The sequence below is a fragment of the Cricetulus griseus genome, chromosome 5, assembly GCF_003668045.3.
Source record: "Cricetulus griseus strain 17A/GY chromosome 5, alternate assembly CriGri-PICRH-1.0, whole genome shotgun sequence".
Lineage (NCBI taxonomy): Eukaryota > Metazoa > Chordata > Mammalia > Rodentia > Cricetidae > Cricetulus > Cricetulus griseus.
This window is the reverse complement of record NC_048598.1, coordinates 96,636,250-96,652,147: the sequence shown is the minus strand read 5'-3', so window position 1 is coordinate 96,652,147 and position 15,898 is coordinate 96,636,250. Positions and strand designations below refer to the sequence as shown.

At 56.6% G+C, this 15,898-nt stretch overlaps 1 protein-coding gene across 3 annotated transcripts in view; it reads right to left on the bottom strand.

Moving 5' to 3' along the window:
• Nucleotides 1-1,580: 1,580 nt before the first annotated feature.
• Nucleotides 1,581-15,898, bottom strand: part of Mllt1 (MLLT1 super elongation complex subunit) — a 40,745-nt gene continuing 26,427 nt past the window's right edge. For 2 of the 3 annotated variants that reach the window (XM_027416808.2, XM_035445111.1), the window contains 9 exons: nt 14,966-15,109; nt 11,982-12,107; nt 8,990-9,523; nt 6,772-6,859; nt 5,601-5,709; nt 3,984-4,083; nt 3,819-3,890; nt 3,652-3,723; nt 1,581-3,573 (listed from right to left, as the gene is read on the bottom strand). In XM_027416808.2, the coding sequence (XP_027272609.1) occupies nt 3,445-3,573; nt 3,652-3,723; nt 3,819-3,890; nt 3,984-4,083; nt 5,601-5,709; nt 6,772-6,859; nt 8,990-9,523; nt 11,982-12,107; nt 14,966-15,109 (1,374 nt within the window). In that variant the 3' untranslated portion in view covers nt 1,581-3,444. The remainder of the gene's footprint in view (nt 3,574-3,651; nt 3,724-3,818; nt 3,891-3,983; nt 4,084-5,600; nt 5,710-6,771; nt 6,860-8,989; nt 9,524-11,981; nt 12,108-14,965; nt 15,110-15,898) is intronic. The other variant, XM_027416809.2, reaches the window with a different exon arrangement.

Here is a 15,898-nt window from a genome sequence, read left to right as displayed (position 1 = left end):
GGCCGAGCAAGCTCTGATGGGGCTAGAAGGGACCACAGGGGATGTTCTTTCAGCTGGGGCAGCTGGTGCACAGAATTTACAACAGAGGAAATGAAGCATATCCCCTGATGTTCTATAGGGCTCATTAAAATGCAGGAAGAAATAACACTCAGAGGTTCTGGAAGAAACAAGTTTCCTGAGGCCCACCCACACATTATGTATTCTGTCAGGGCTGCTGGGGGAGGAGGGATATAGGTGGGGAGTCAAGCATGGGCCTTCAGGGACACAGCTTTGGAATAGGCACCCATGCTGGGGTAGGCTCAATGGTGACACTTGGGAGTCCAAGTACTCCCAGGGATCTGCCTGACTCCCAGCTGTAAGCTAGTTGATCGTTGGTCTGTCATGGGTACCCAATCTGGGATGAACACACACATTCACAGTTAACCAGGAAATTATTTCTTTTATTTTTTGTTTTTCCAGACAGGGTTTCTCTGTGTAGCTTTGGAGCCTATCCTGGCACTCGCTCTGGAGACCAGGCTGGCCTTGAACTCACAGAGATCCACCTGCCTCTGCCTCCCAAGTGCTGGGATTAAAGGCAAGCGCCACCAACGCCCGGCTTACCCAGGAAGTTATAACCAATAAAGTGCTTGGCTCAGGTTTCTGGCTCCCAATGTGACTGGGTTCCTAACACACTATGCAGCTCACAATGACCTGCAACTCAAGTCTCAGGGGACCCAACACTGCCCTCTGGCCCCCACTAGCACCTCCTAACACATACACAGAGACACACATGTTCTTACACACCTGACTCTATGTGGATTCTGGAATGGAACCCAGGTCCCCAAGGCTCACACAGCAGTTTTTTCTGAAGTTCTAGCCCTCAAAATTTGGAGTCACCCATGCATCTCTCTGCAGGGTCCTGCTCCAGGGCTCCTGCCACCTGAGTGTGGCCAGCAAGCACACCAACAGCTTTCTGGAACCATCTCTGGCAGCAGTACCCTGATGAGCAAAGTGGGCTGGGCTGGTGGTGTCAAGCCCTAGGAGAGTTCATTTTCACCACTGAGCATCAACTTCCAACTACCACCTGCTAACTAACAGGACCCAAGAGGTGGTTGCCATGTGGGCACAGTGGCCAAGGATGTGGGCTTTTTTATGCCCCTCACACATGCTCCCGGCTCTCTGGGTGGAGCTCAAGTCTGTGAAAATGGGCCCAGTGAAGGTGACACCAGAGGCCTGTGGGTTCTGCCCACAGTGGGTGCAGGAACTGGGAGACCAGCACTGGGGAGTCCCTGCAAAGGGCACCCTTCTAACACTTGAACCCCCACTCAGTCCCCCTGCTGGTCCACCCACTCCTCTTCCACACCAGGCTGTTTGTCACCAGCCCTCATCCCTGCTCCCAAGGGAATGGCTAACTGTGGACCACCCCAGTCCAGGCTCCTAGTGTGCTTCTCTCCACTCATGACTGGGCGACAGGTGGGACACTCTCCACACTCATGACTGGGTGACGGGTGGGACACTCACCACATTCATGACTGGGTCACGGGTGGGACACTCACCATACTCACGACTGCGTCACAGTGGGACACTCACCACACTTAGGACTGGGTCACAGGTGGGACACTCACTGCTCCCATCTCACTTTATTTTCTATAAAACTCCTCCATAATTTCACAAGTTAACAAAAAGTTTAAAATGCGGGACAAACAGCCCTGCAGCTCATTACAAACACGGCTCTCTTTGTCCCTCTGTCCAGGGCTCGTCTGGGCCGGTGACGTGTCTATTCCTGGAGACACGTCTTGTAAAGCCCTGGGGAGGGACAGGTATCCAATACCTTTTGCACCCAGTGTCATGAGCTGGTTCAGGAGGCTGCAGCACAGGGACTCACGAAGGGGGGGGCAGTCCTGGTGCCACCCCTTCCTATGGACTAGTCCCTAGAGCCCTCGGGGCTCTGTTTGCAAGCTGCTTTTTTAGGCTTCTGGACAGCCAGCATGGGCCCCAGAGTGGCTCTGGAGGACAGTGGTGTGACCTTCCGGCCAGAGGAGGTAACTGAGATGGGTGGGTGCTTCCAGGAGGACCTTGGAAACATCTGGAAGGGCTGGACACCAAGGCCCAGGGCAGCAGAAGGGCTGGGCCCCTGGCGACTGCAAGAGGAAGAATGGCACCCTGGGCTGAGGCTGTTTGGGGCCCTGGCACATTCCATGTGGATGCCAATGGCTGCCACAATGCCAGGGCCTTCTGACCAAAGGCTGAGGCTGCAGTACGCCTGGTGGAGAGTATTGTCGGCCTGTCTGGGAAGAGGTGTGGAGCCAGAACCCTGCTTCCTCCCAGCTGGAGGGAGTGGGAAGGGGGCTGCAGGGGAGGCCTCTCTTTTCCCTGGGGTAAGGGAAGCCTTAGAGGCTGGGGTCTTTCTGACAAGGGAGGGAGCTGGGAGGCCAGGCCTCCAGGGGTGAACCCACACTGGGGAGGAAGCAACATCAGAGAGACAACTACAAGCCAGCTTGGGCTCAGGCCTCTTTCAAACACCTTGGTTGGGGCACAAACACTGACAACAACTGGAGTTGGGGTTGGGGTGGTACTCCAGGCTTGGGCATGGGAAGGGGGTTGGCTTGGCCCTTGGCAGTTTACAGGGCAAAGGTCCAAAGCCTCTCAAGGCCCACTGTGGAGGCAGAGGCCATGTGGCTAGGGACAGAGGCAGTCTGGGGCTGGGCCCGCCTCGCACACACCGTCCTATCATATTTGGCAAAAGCTCATGTTTTCAAAGTTCAAAGACTTGATCAGCAAGAGAGCAGAGGAGGCGGCCCATGGGGAATGGTGGCCCAGGAGTGCCAACATGGCCAGCCTTGGAACTGTGGGTGCTTGGCTGGCACATGGCTACAGAGGTGGCCCTTGTGGACCCAAGACTCGTGCCCATTGTAGTGTTCACTGGCCTGGGGCCACGAGAGGCAGTGGCATCCTGGGATCTAGAGAAGAGATCCTCTGTGCCTCCAGCAGGGGGTGGCATAAGCCTCCCCAGCTGCTGGACACACCCAGAGTACACTCAATACACAAGGCTGCATGGCAGGATGCCAGGGGCAGGTGCCTGCCACGCAGAGCCAGGTGTCCATGGCTAGCCCTGATCACGCTGATAGACCCTTGAGTCTAGGAGGCAGGCCAGCAGAGAGAGGCCTGTGAACTGCATGGAAGACTGTGGTCATCCTGGCCACTCAGAGAGGCACAGGCCACTTAGCCCTACCCACAGTGGACAACTGGCAGAATGAACAAGGGGCTGCAGGCCACATTGTGTCCTGTGTCACCCCCTCCTGTGGAAGTGTGGCCCACAGCCCCTTCAACACCAACCACTGAGGGGCACCAGGGCACCATGGTGAGCTGGGGGTGGTACCGGGAGTGGGAGCCATGGCGGGCCAGCCCTCATGCCCAGCCCCTCCCGTGCCCATGCCCACCATGGCTCTATAGTGGCGGCCGGGGTCATGTGGCCACGGCCTCCAGGCAGCTCTGCAGCTTGCGAACGGTGCTCTCGTCCAAGGAGAAAAGGTCAAAGTCGAAGGTGGTGTTGGTGACGTTGAAGTGGCCAGTCTCCTCGATCAGGTTGACGATCTGTAAGGTGGGTTTGGTGGGCTCAGGGAACAGAGCCGGGTGCCCCATGTGCAGGCCCGGGAGGGGAGGGCCCAGTACCTGCTGCAGCACATTTCGCTCGCGCAGAGCCATCAGCCTCCGGTGTAGCTCCACCAGCTCGTCCGTGTAAGCCTGGGGAGAAGCCTGTCAATGAGCTTGGCATACTCAGGAGCAGCACAGCTCAAGATCCCACCCACCCACACCTTCACAGGCCCAAACACCCCCACCTTGTCGTAGGTAGCCTTCTTCAGAATCTTTTCAGGTTTGCTGCAGGGCTCGGGGCTCCTCCGGCCAGACACCTGCGGGGACCCCAGACCTGTGAGCTCCAGCATGCCCTACTTAACCCTCCCAAGATAGCCACAGAGCCCAGCTCAGAGCCTGACCCCACTCACCTTGCTGCTGGGAGGGAGTGGCTTCTGGGGGGGCGGGGGCTCTCGGCCAGGCAGGCAGGAGTCAGCACTATTGTCGCTTTCGCTGTCACTGAAGCTTAGCCTAAAAAAGGCAGGGTGGTGTCAAGTTGACTCATGCTATATACTACACTGGCAAATATGGGGTGCCCTGTGTTCATGCTGCCCTGCCTTCATCCCTTGGAGGAGCTGCCTAGTGCTGAGTTACAGGGCTGTCTGACACACCCCTAGCTGAGCATGAAACACCCACGGTGAACTTGAACACTCTAGTGGCCAGCTCTGCTGGCCTCCATCCAGAGGCCCTTGGGGCAAGTCACAGCCCCTGCCACAGTCCTGCTGTAAAGGTCATGCAAATCATGCCCAACCTGAGTACCCAAGTGACAGATACCCTTAGCCCACAGTGGGCAGTAGTACTGAACACACAATACCAGCAGGTCTCATTAACTGGACACCACTTCCCAACCCACTTCTGGTTCTGTCCTAGCAGTAACAGGATATGTAGGAAGCTCCTTGATGGTGGCCACAGCAATTTCCTGGCACACTCAACAGCATGCTTTGGTTCCAACAGGCCCCAGAATTAGTTCTTGCACCATGTGGGCTCTGGGGTCAAACCCAGGTCCTCAGGCCTGGTGGCAAGTGACTTGATCCACTGAACCATCCATCAGGACAGCACTTTAGTTCCTAGTTAGTTGGTTCTGCCCATGGTTCCTGCTCTGAGGCCACAGGCAAGACTCCAGCCTCAGGCTTCCCTTACTTCTGCTTCTTCCTGTGCTTAATAGATGACACCTGAGGACGCTGGACCGTGTATCTCCTTAGGGATCAAGGCAAGACATGGGGCCTTGCTGGCAGGCACCTAGTGTGTGATCCTTCCCTGACAATGAACAATTCTGACCCTTCTGGCTAACAAGCTTCCAACCTGGGCCCTTCACAAACACCCTAAAGATGATGATGTCCCCACAGGATAACCCACATAACTGTGACCCCTTTAGATGGGATTGACGGTGACTCAAGAACCTGCTTCCCCCTTTTCTCCCGGGGTCAAGTCCTCACTGTGAGCAGAGGCCAGATCCTGTGGGAGCTAACCCTGAATCTCATGGCTTTTGGGTGTGTGGTGCTGTGTGCGTGACAGGGCCTGGCTCATTGTGGATAGGGAAAAGCTGTAACCCTGGATGACAGGGAAGGGACTATCACCAACATTTGTAAAACTTTCTGGGACGTCTCTACAGTGAACTCTTGGATACACTACCCTAAAGCAGGGCCACTGGAGCCCTGGCCTGCTGTGCCGACCCCAGCTCCACCTGCCACAACCTGGTTTTCAGCCTGTTGGAGGCCTGGAAAGGAGACCCCAAGTATATCTCCCATTCCAAGGACCCCAGGGTAAGGACACACTCACCACAAGGGAAGGCTCACCTGAGAACCAATGCCTCCCACCCTCCAACACACCTCTGCTGTGCCCAGCTCTCCCACAGGCAGTAAGTCAGGGTGGTGGATGCCACCAAAGACCATGATGAAAAGGACAGCCTGGCCCTAACAGTAAAGGCCTAACACACGTGGGCTGCGTCTAACCCACCCAGGCCCAGCAGGACTGCACTGCCCACTCACCTGGACTCTCGGCCTGGGTTGGCCTTGATGGTGGCCTCCTCTCCTGATGATGAGTCATCCTCATCTGACTCCTCAGACTGCAGGTCCTCCACCATAGAGCGCAGGGGTCCTAGGGGCAAACAGGGGAGAGCTGAGCCTTTGGCTAACTCCCCAAGGCCTACCCCAGACTCATCAAGACCTATAGGGTTTCCTGGGCCTGCAGCAGTGTTCCCTACCCCTACCTTCCTGGCCTTCCTCACAGGTCTCAGGCTCCTGGTCTGCGACTAGCCTGTAAGACCTCTCCATCACAGCAGCCAAAGTTCAGAGTCCCAGCTGGCCCCCTGCTCTGCCTGGGACCAAGTCCCCACCCAGCCTGCACCCCTTTGTGAGGATACCCAGTGCCTCAGTAACCCTGTAAGATGCCCTGGGTCCACCGTCCTCCCTTTTCTCCAGAGGCACCCAGTTCCAGTCCCCTACAGACGGCATCTTTGGTTTATATTCCTGTTGCCAAGGCAACAGAGGGACACAAAGCCCTCAATTACCTTGGTCACATGATGCCGATTCAGCTGGTTCCCTCTCTAACCAGAGGGCTTCAAGGACCCCATCCCCCAGCCAAGCTCCTGCCCGAAAAGGAGGCTGCTCCCACGGGAGGCAGGCTCATCATGGCAGCCTGGCTGTGCTTGGGCCTGGTCCTACAGCCTGCTGAGTCTCCCATAAGGCAGGACACAGAAGCTCGCCTAAATGCTCCTCCCTGGGAAGGCCCACTGGAACAGCCAGGCCCAACACACAGACATCATCCTGATAGGTCAGGACAGGCTGGACAGTCCCTCGGAGGGAACACCTCTCTGGCTATGGACCTGTGGGCACAGCTCCTTGTCTTTACCAATCCCCACACCACCAGGAACTCTGGCAGGTGTCCTAGTTGATAGCATGAGCCTCCCTGGCCTCGTGGGCACTGAACTCAGCCCAGGGGGGAGGCCAGCCCAAAGGAGGGCCTGGCTCAAGAGTCAAGCCCAGGGTCAGTGCTTCTGAAGTAACAAGCAGCCCCGCCCTGTCCCATCCCATCCAGTCACTCAAGAGCCGTGCCTCTCCCAGACCTGTGCCTTCCCTAGGCTGTGCCTACTGCCCCGCCTCCACCCCCTCTACGTGCCTCCACCTACTTCTACCAGCTCCACCGCCCCTTTGGACCCACCTTGGCTGTGGTTCTGAGATGGCTCAAAGTCTGAGTCAGAGCTGGAATCAGAGCTGGAGCTGGCGTTGGCTGGGCTTGACTGGGCCGACTTCAGCCCATGCCAGGGCAACACAGAGGGAGAGAAGAGACTGTCACCTTACAAGTTGGAGGAGGGGCAGTGAAGCAGTCACATGGTCCCAAGGTGCCAGGGCAGGAAGCACAAGCTTCCCTGGGGCTTAGGGAACAGTAACCAGATATCCAGACACTACCCAAGCCTCACTACCACCCACCAAGTGCACAGCAGTGATGGCAGAGTTGTGTGCCACAAACACCTTTGAGCAGGGCACACCGTGCCTGGTCTTCCTGTGGCTGCACAGGGACAGAGTTGGCCACCAGGGGGCAGTGACAGCCAGGACAAGACAAGGCAGGATACCACTGTGTGAGTCCTTCCATGAGTGCTGGGAGGGGTGTGTGAGGTGTGTGCAGTATGTAAGGTGTGATCTGTTGTGTGAGGTCTGTAGTGTGCAATGTTGCATGTGGTGTGTGTTGAGGTATGTGGGCTGTGGTATAGCGTGGGTGTGCTGTGTGTGCTGTGGGGGATGTCATCTTGACAGTATCAAGGTCATGAGTAGGCACAGACCAGTTATTGCAGACACCAGCAGGAGGCTAGCCATGGGAGGAAGCAGAAAAAAACAGCAGGACAGCAGATCTTCTAGGGCTCAAGCCCCCCTAAGCATGTCACTCACATGGGACCAGGTGGCTATAGCCCCTCTGCCACTCAAAGGGTGAGTGTGGGAACAGGACACACCTGTCAGGACCCAGAGCCCTACCCAGAGAACACTCCAGGCTAACATCAGAAACTGTCCCACTCAGGGCCCACTGCAGCCTGGCCTCTCTCACCCACCTTGCACTGGCCAGTGGAGTCCCTAGGGAACCTGCCCTACCACCCCATGACTGCTGCTCACTGTAAGGCTCTCAGGGTGGGAGCTCATAGCCTGGGCCTGGAGCCAGGGCATCCTCTCTTGCACACAACCAACCCCATTTGTTTTCCCTGGGCAGCAAAATGAAGAAAGATGGCTGCTGTGTGGCACTGCTCCAGGCCAGGGCAGGCTCTAGTGTTGAGCCTCAACTTCCCCACCTATAAGGGAGTGACCCTGCAGGTCCCTGAAGAATGTCCTTCCTATTATGCTTGGGCACAGGCCAGGAGCTAGTGGGGACAGGTGCCCCTCTGAGGCTTCAGTGGGACTGTGGTGGTCCACAGACCTCCTGGCACCTTTCTTACCACAGAGACCCCAGGAGCAGACTACCAGAATCTGGAAACTTCTCACTAGGGAGACCTAGGAAGTGCCCAGTGGGCCTCACAAGAGCCCTACTGCAGCCATACTTCCCATATGCCCTCAGTGACTAGGACTGAGTGGTTCAGAAACCAGAAGGGCATGGGGTGTGGACAGCAGGACTGAACACAGGGGCAAGGCCACTGAGCTTATAACAGCACCAGTCACTCACAGCTGCCCACCTCTTCCCCCAGAAGATTACACTTGGCTGAGGCCCTGACAAGTGCCCACAGGGTATCCTGTGAGTTCCCTAGGACTACAGCTGCCCTAAGTGCCCTGTCCTGGCACCTGGAGGAGGGTGTTTCATCACCCAGAGCCACAGTTTCATATACCAGAGGCTGAGCCCTGGCTGCTGAGGTGGTCCCACACAGCCCAGAGCCTGCGCTCAGAGACACCTCCAGTGATGAGCCCTGGAAGCCCTGACAGGCTGCTTGCTCTGAAGAGTTGAGACACTTCCCTGAGGACTGTGGAAGGTTATCACTCAGCAGGCACAGTGCCAGAATTCCAGGGAACAGAGCCCACAACTCTGACATAGGCAGGCAGTCCCCTGGGAGTGGGTAGACTGTACCTGTACCTTGATGTGCAGGGCAGGTGAGGGAGACAGGAGGCTCCCAGAGAAAGAGCTCTGAATGACTCTGTGGCCATCACTTGCCCTCCTGATTGGAGAGCAGGGCCACCAGGAAGGCAGGACCTCAGAGGGTGAACTGTTGGGTTGATCTTAAAGTCACCTGCTTAGCCACCAAAGCCACAGTCTGTTCAGTGGGTGGCACCAGGGCTGGGGCTCTGAGCTGCAGTACTACATGGCCCATACCACCTAGGGAGCTCAGCTCCTACTGCATAGGCAAAGGAAAGCTGTTGCAGGGGAGACAGCAGCTTGGCAAGGGGCAACCAGCACACCTGCTCACCTCTGACCTGAAGGAGGCTTCGTCCTCTGAGTTTGAGTCTTCAGCCTGTTGGGTCCGCTTAGCCTCCCGAGACTCACTATCTGCTTTCCCCTTGTCACCTTTGCTGCTGCTCTTGTCTCTGGCCACCTTCTTGTCAGGAAAGGAGGAGGAGGTGCGGGGTGAGGTGCCGGGGGCACGCCGCGTCCCCTTTGACCCACTCTTCTTAGGCTTTTTGGCACTGGGCTTCGGTGAGTCCGTGGCAGCGGGCCGCTTGCTGGAGGCCTTGGGCAGGGTAGGGGGCTGGGGTGCCCCCTTGGGGGACAGGCTTTCCAGCTTCGTTTCCTTTAGGGCCATTTTGGGTTCCTTGAAGGCAGCCTTGGGTGCTGGGGCCTTCTCCTCCTTGGGCAGCTTACGCACAGCGTCCTTGGCACTCTTGGGCTCACGCTCCGGCTCCTTGGAGCAGCTCCTGCTCTCTGAGTCCTTGCGTGGCCGCTCACGGTGCTCCCTGGCCACCTTGTGCGGTTTGGACGCCTTGCCACTCTCCTTGTTGGCGTCCTGCAAGGCCAAGGGCAGGAAGGTGAGGAAGCCGTGTTAGCAGCACCTTGGGGCTGCTGGATTTTGCTACCCTGGCCTGGGCACAGGCTGATGCGCCTGTCTGAAATGTGTAGAGAGGATTACAAAGTGAAAGGGTGCAGCCAACAGAGACAGCAGAGTCATGCCCACAAACCTGTGGGGCCACTACAGCCACCAGTGCCTGCAGCTACCTGAGTCTGGGAGTCCCAAGGCTGCACCGACTGGAAGGTGTGGTTGGCCTCTCTCCTCGAGGCCCTAGTGCACGTCTTCGGTGCTTGCAACCCATTCTGGAGCTGAGCTGGGTAGCTAGCACCTCCAAGCTGACAGGATGGGCACAGCACAGGGCATAGATGACCTGGGTGGCTCTTCTCAAGCTAGACCTAGGGGTCTAGAGGGCTCAGACTGACAGGCATGTACCATGGAGACCAGTAAGGGATGCCCAGCTTTCTGCACCCATGTTCCCTCTGAATGGGGGAAGGAGGGAGTGCCTACCTCACAGAGAGAGGGCTCAGAAAAGAAGCCGGTGCCCGTGATGACTGTCAGCAGGGCCACAGCCCACCAGGCAGTACTCTCATATCCCCTCTCCATGCCCCAGTCACCCAGACCACTCTGGAGCGCTCAACTCATGCCTCCACCAGTTCCACCCTTTCTTCTGTAGGCACGGCAGTGGCCAGGCAAAATAGCTCAGAGCTCGACAGGCAACAGCTCGTCCCATGCAGGCCAGACCCCAGGACACAGACACAGCTGACAGTACCACAGAGAGCACCAAGCTGGTGGGTGGGCAAGCACCTGGAAAGAAGGACTCTGCAGCTTGCTTGGACTACCCAGGTGTCTAGGGACAGGTGAAGCTGCCTCAAGGAACACTACAGCTGGCATGAGGCCTGGCGACAAGTGGACCACGGAGACTGGGGGGAGAGGGAGTTCTGCCCCAGCAAGCCAGGAGGGAGGCAAGAAATTGGATGAGTATGGTCCTCACCCTCTCTTGCAGAGGACAAGCCTACAGGGGTGTGGGGCAAGAGTGGCCGATGAGAATTGCCCACAGCTGTGAGTGGATGATAGGAGCCACTTTCCGGGGACCATGCCTGGGCAACTATGGAGTTCCAGGCCAATTAGTGCTCCACAGTGAGCCCCAATCTCGAACACTGTGAAAACAGTCAGTGAGGATGGAACCTTCACAGGCTCAATGCTACCCTCTCTTCACAACAGTGAAGAAGTGCACTTCAGAGAGGCTGCCAAGGCTCAAGGCCTGGTGCCCATTAATGTGACACAATCTGTGCCTCCAGGGGACAGGTCCAGGTGGGCCTGGCTCTTACCACAGGCCATGAGAATTTACTCAGCCAGGGTAGTACAGGGGCTGACACTTGGGTCTGGACCATGCTCTAAGGCTGGGGTTTCTGGGAAAGTTATCCAAAAAGAAGAGACTGTACTGCCTAGAAATCTGTGGGGCCCTAGGCAGTGCCCCACAGCACTGTTAGCCACCAGGCAGGCCCCTGCACAGAGCACCTTTAGCCTTCCATGGATTCCAAGCTGGGTGAGAAGTGGCTGGGTGAGAAGCCCCAGGTTGTTAGCAAAGCCTGGCCTCTCCGCCAACCTCCAAAGGTCAGTGAAGGGTGACATCGGGGTCTGGTTAGGACTCCAAGATGCTGACCAGCTTGAGGATGCCACAGGCCGGCTAGCCTTGTGGAAAGAGCTGGAAGGAGCCTAACCTGGTGCTTGTTTCTCTTCCTGTGGGGCCCAAGGATGCCGAGTCTCACAGGGAAGCACCACTGACAATGCCCTATAGGCAAGTGAGGGAAGAAGAATGTGAAACGAAGGACAGACATACAAGGTCGGCAGTCACTCTGAGAGGGGCCCAAGAAGTCTCTGTGTCATGAGGGACAGGCCTGGGCCAGGGTTCTGGGTTCAGATGTCATGGTGGTGCTGACAGCACTGGCCAACTTGTGGCTGGAGTGGTTACTCTGGGAGGCCCAGTGAGAACCTTCCAGAGGGAGGGCTGAGTCACAGAATGAAATGTATGTCCTTGAGACTCAGCTCAGTCTCACATGTCACTCCCAGCATCTCCCAAATTGGCCCCATGCCAGCACTGCTGACCAGCAGACCTGGAAGAGGCTACAGGTTTGGCCTGGCCTTGCTGGAGCCAAGAAGGTAGCCAAGGGACCACTGATGGAGATGTCCTGCCCAGTGGCCAGAGGTAAATCACCACTGGGCAGGAAAGAGGGCCCAGGAGGCCTGACTCAAGAGGAGCAGGTGCAGGATGAGCAGCCAGGTCACAAGCACTACTCCTTGCCACACTAGCTAGCGAAGCAACAAGGAGCAGGAGCAGAGGCTCGGGATATAGGCGGCAGGTGTGCACGGCCGGGTTCAGCAGATGGTGGCAATGACCTGCAATTGTCAGCGGCCAGGCCCACGCTCCGCAACGCTGGCCTTCCACCTCACTAACCTTGGAGCCGTGGGATGGTTTGTTCTTCTTGGGGTCAGAGAAGGCAGAGAGTGGAATTGTGGGTAACATGGGGTAGTCGGGACTGGGCCTGGACACCGTGTCTGCTCCTTCGGGCATTACCATCACCTAGTGACAAAGAAGAGACAGAGGTTATCCACAGGCGCCAGGCGATGGGCTGGCGGCCGTGGAGCTGGCCTCCTGGGGAGGGAGAAGGGAGCCGGAGGCCAGCTGCCCAGAAGAGTCACAGGTTTGTCCTTGTGATGGAGAGCAGCATGGGACCAAGACGGCCTCAAGGCCTCCAGGATGGACCTTGGCCAGCAGACTGCAGCCCTGGCCAAGAAGATTCAAAGTCTATGGCAAAGCAAGAGATGCAGCTAGGGCCACAGACTATGCTGAGCACTGAGGAGGCTGGAGGGAGGCACAGCAGGAGAGGCAGAAGCTGGTGGTAGCATAGTGGCTTCTGAGGGATCTGCACAGATGCGGCTAGGGACAAGCCTTCCTCACTTCAGGTACAGGCAGCAGCAGTTGGCCACACAGAGCCCAAGCGGCAAGGCAGAGGCCAAGAACAGGGCCAATGGTAAGAGGAGGCAAGAGAAGAGCTGAAGTGGCCAGAGCTGGGGCCACTGAGAGCACTGGCCAGCTCAGGGTCACAGGCTGGGATGAGGACTGGCCTGAGGCCCAGGAAGTGCCACCCTGCTTCAGCAGCTCCCAAGATGCCTATAGCAGTTTGGGACTGGCCTCCAAATAGCAAGTTTACATAAAGATGGAAGCCAACCACTGAGGACATGACACCACGGAGAGTGCAGCAGACAGAGGCGAGCTTCAAGAAAAGGGCTCAGGCTGGCCGAAGAGGTGGGGCTCAGCTCTGAGCACCTGGGCTCTGCAACTAGCCACACCTTTCCTCTGGGATGCTCATGTCCTACAGTCACAGGACACTGCACTGGAAGAGGGCAGTAACTTGACCTGCCCTGCTGTGACTTGACACTGGAGCTTGCCCAACCACAACAGAGGTGAGGCTCCTAGAGAGGCTGTGTATCCCCCCAGCTGAGTGGGCCTCATGAACACCAGTTCCTAGAAGCACCTGTGAGGCACGAGCCCCAGGACAGTGGTCCTGTGAGTAAGTGGCTTCTAGGACAGGGCAGGAGCCTAATATAGGAACACCCAGCTCCAGGGCAGCTGGACTTCTATGGTTCCTGCATGGACTGCATTCTTCTCCACTTGCCAGCCAGCCTAACCTCCAGGGCCAGCAGTTTCTGTTCCCTGCCAAGATGCCCGAGGCCAGGTGGGGATGGCACACAGATCAGCTGCCACATGGGCCAGGTTACCTGGTGCAAACAACCCCAGGCCACAAGCAAATGAGACCAAGCTAGGCACCACAGGCTACCCAGCTAGGGGCAGTAAGGGACCCCAGTCTGGTCATTCCTAGGGACAGTCAAGTACAGATCCTAAAGCCATTGCAGGGACATGGGACCCTGGACTAGGGAACTGGAGATGGATGCCATCTCCAGTTCCCTAGTACCCACAGCTCCTAGACAACAAACGTTACCCCCACAAATATTCATGACCCAGAAGGCCAACAACACAGGGCCACAGTTACCTGGTCCCGGGAGTCACCTGAGAGCCATTGTCTCATAGCCAGGCCAACTGAGACTGCAGAGTGTCTGTCTGTCTGTCTCCCTGGGAACACTCTGGGACCTCACTGCAGTCTGTCTTCGAGGCTGGCTGGACACAGCTTCCCTCCCTGTTCCTCCTATGCTGTGTCCAGGTGATGCCCTGGGAACCTTCTCCACACCTTGGGTAATCCCTCCCCTGGCACCTGAGAGGCTTGGAGAGGCCTGAGACGCCGACGCTCCCAAGAAGCTGACCTGGGGCCCTGGAGACGCCCACACACGCTGTGAATATGAGGCTCCTAGTGTAGGGCAGCAAGAGGCGGAGTAGCCTCTGCACACGCCCACACACCCTCAGCCATTCCTGGACTCGAGGACAGAGCAGCATCACCTCTGTGTGTTCATTCCAGGCTGCCACTGCCCTACACCACACAGGCAGTCAGGGAGCTTCATTGGCAGCATGCAGGGTTCAAAACCTACTCAAACCCTTGCCTGGGAACAACCACTTCCATTCTGAGGAAGGCAGTTCTGCCAGGGGGTGCCTGATTCAAAAAACACATCCTAGCTGCCATGGATCTGGGGAAGAGGGCTGGCCACAGATACCACCACAGAGCCCCATAGTCCTCCATACCACACAGACCCCTCACATCTCTAACACACACCCCACAGACCTATCACCCCCCTTCTCTCTCTCACACCCACCCACAAATACACACACGTATGTCTTATGTTTAGACACATCCCTTTCACATACATCTCTAAACGACACCACACAGCCCACACACCTCTACCTCATGCCCCTGATAAACCACACATGATGGGCACACACCTTAGAACACCACGCTCTCCTAAGCAGGCACTACAAATAACCTGCAAAGAATACACACATCCTACATTAAACATATATTTTGAGCACCAGGCACAACAAAAGTCATATATCTTCCACACTACAATCATACATGCCACATACATGCAGACTTCAAATAATATACCACACAACACACTCCATACATAATCACATGCCTATACCATCAACTATTACCATGCTTATACGCCTGCATGCACACATGTGCAGACATACATGTACCATGGGCAGCCATACAAACCCCTACAGCGCCCCCACACCCACACATACTATATCCGCTGCCCCACCTCCCATCTTCACACCCCTTACCAGGCCTAGGCTAGCACGGCATGCTCTGTGACCTTAAGTCACTGCAGTTGACTTTAACAGCCAGTCTAGCCGTAGTTGTCTGCCCTTGTCCGTGGGCCCCTCCACGTCCTCAGGCTGCTGCCTGCCCCACCAGCTAAGGACCACCCAGGCCTGGGCAGGCCAGCATCCAGCACAGAGCAGAGGTGGTGGGCAGGGGCACTCACCCCGCCAGCCATGAGCAGCTTGCAGCGAAACTCAGTGGTAGGGTTGTTGAAGGTGAGCTTCTCGCAGCGCAGATGGTTGACAGGAGGGTTGCCCTCCAGGTTGAGAAACAGGTCATAGGTGAAGCAGACTTTCCTGGGCTCCTCCTAGAACACAGATCATGGAAGTCCATTAGAAGTGAGCAGGAAGCCTTCCCCTGCCTGCCCCATACCTCCATCTCTTCTGCCATCCAAAGGACTTGACAGCCATTAGGTTAAGAGCACTGGCTGCTCTTCCAGAGATCCCAAGTTCAAGTCCCAGCTACCACATGATGGCTCATAGCCATCCATACATAATATGATCTGATGCCCTCTTCTGGCATACATGCAGAGCATTCACACATAAAATATAAATAAATAAACAATTACAAAACAAAACAAAACAAAAAAAAACCTATAGGGCCCTTTGTTCCCAAAAGGGCCTAGTGCCTCTGGGATCCCCATCAACTTGCAGCGCACGAGAGGTTGCTCTTCCTCAAACCTCATACAGCAAGGCACTTGCTCTTTTCTTATGGAGTCCCCCCAGATACAGACTACTTGGGCCCCACCCAAGGGCCATCCTGTGAGCAGAGCTGGAGTGGACTTTTACCACAGGAGGTCCTCGGGAGCCACCACAGAAACCAAAACCCAGAGGCTTTGTGTGCAGTGGTATGGAAGCCACAAAGGAACCATTCTCAGGGTGACTCAACACCCCTCTGCCAGGTGATGTTGTGTAAGCAAAGCACAGTTCAGGCTGCCTTGAACTCCTAATGCTCCTGCTCCCACCTCCTGAGTGCTGGGATGAAGAGAGACTTGCCATCCCCATCTCCAGATACATCCCTATTCAACACCCTTGATGGAGGACCAGGCCATCCCTGAAGAACAACAGGCCTTTGGGTCCATTCCCAACTCCCAATT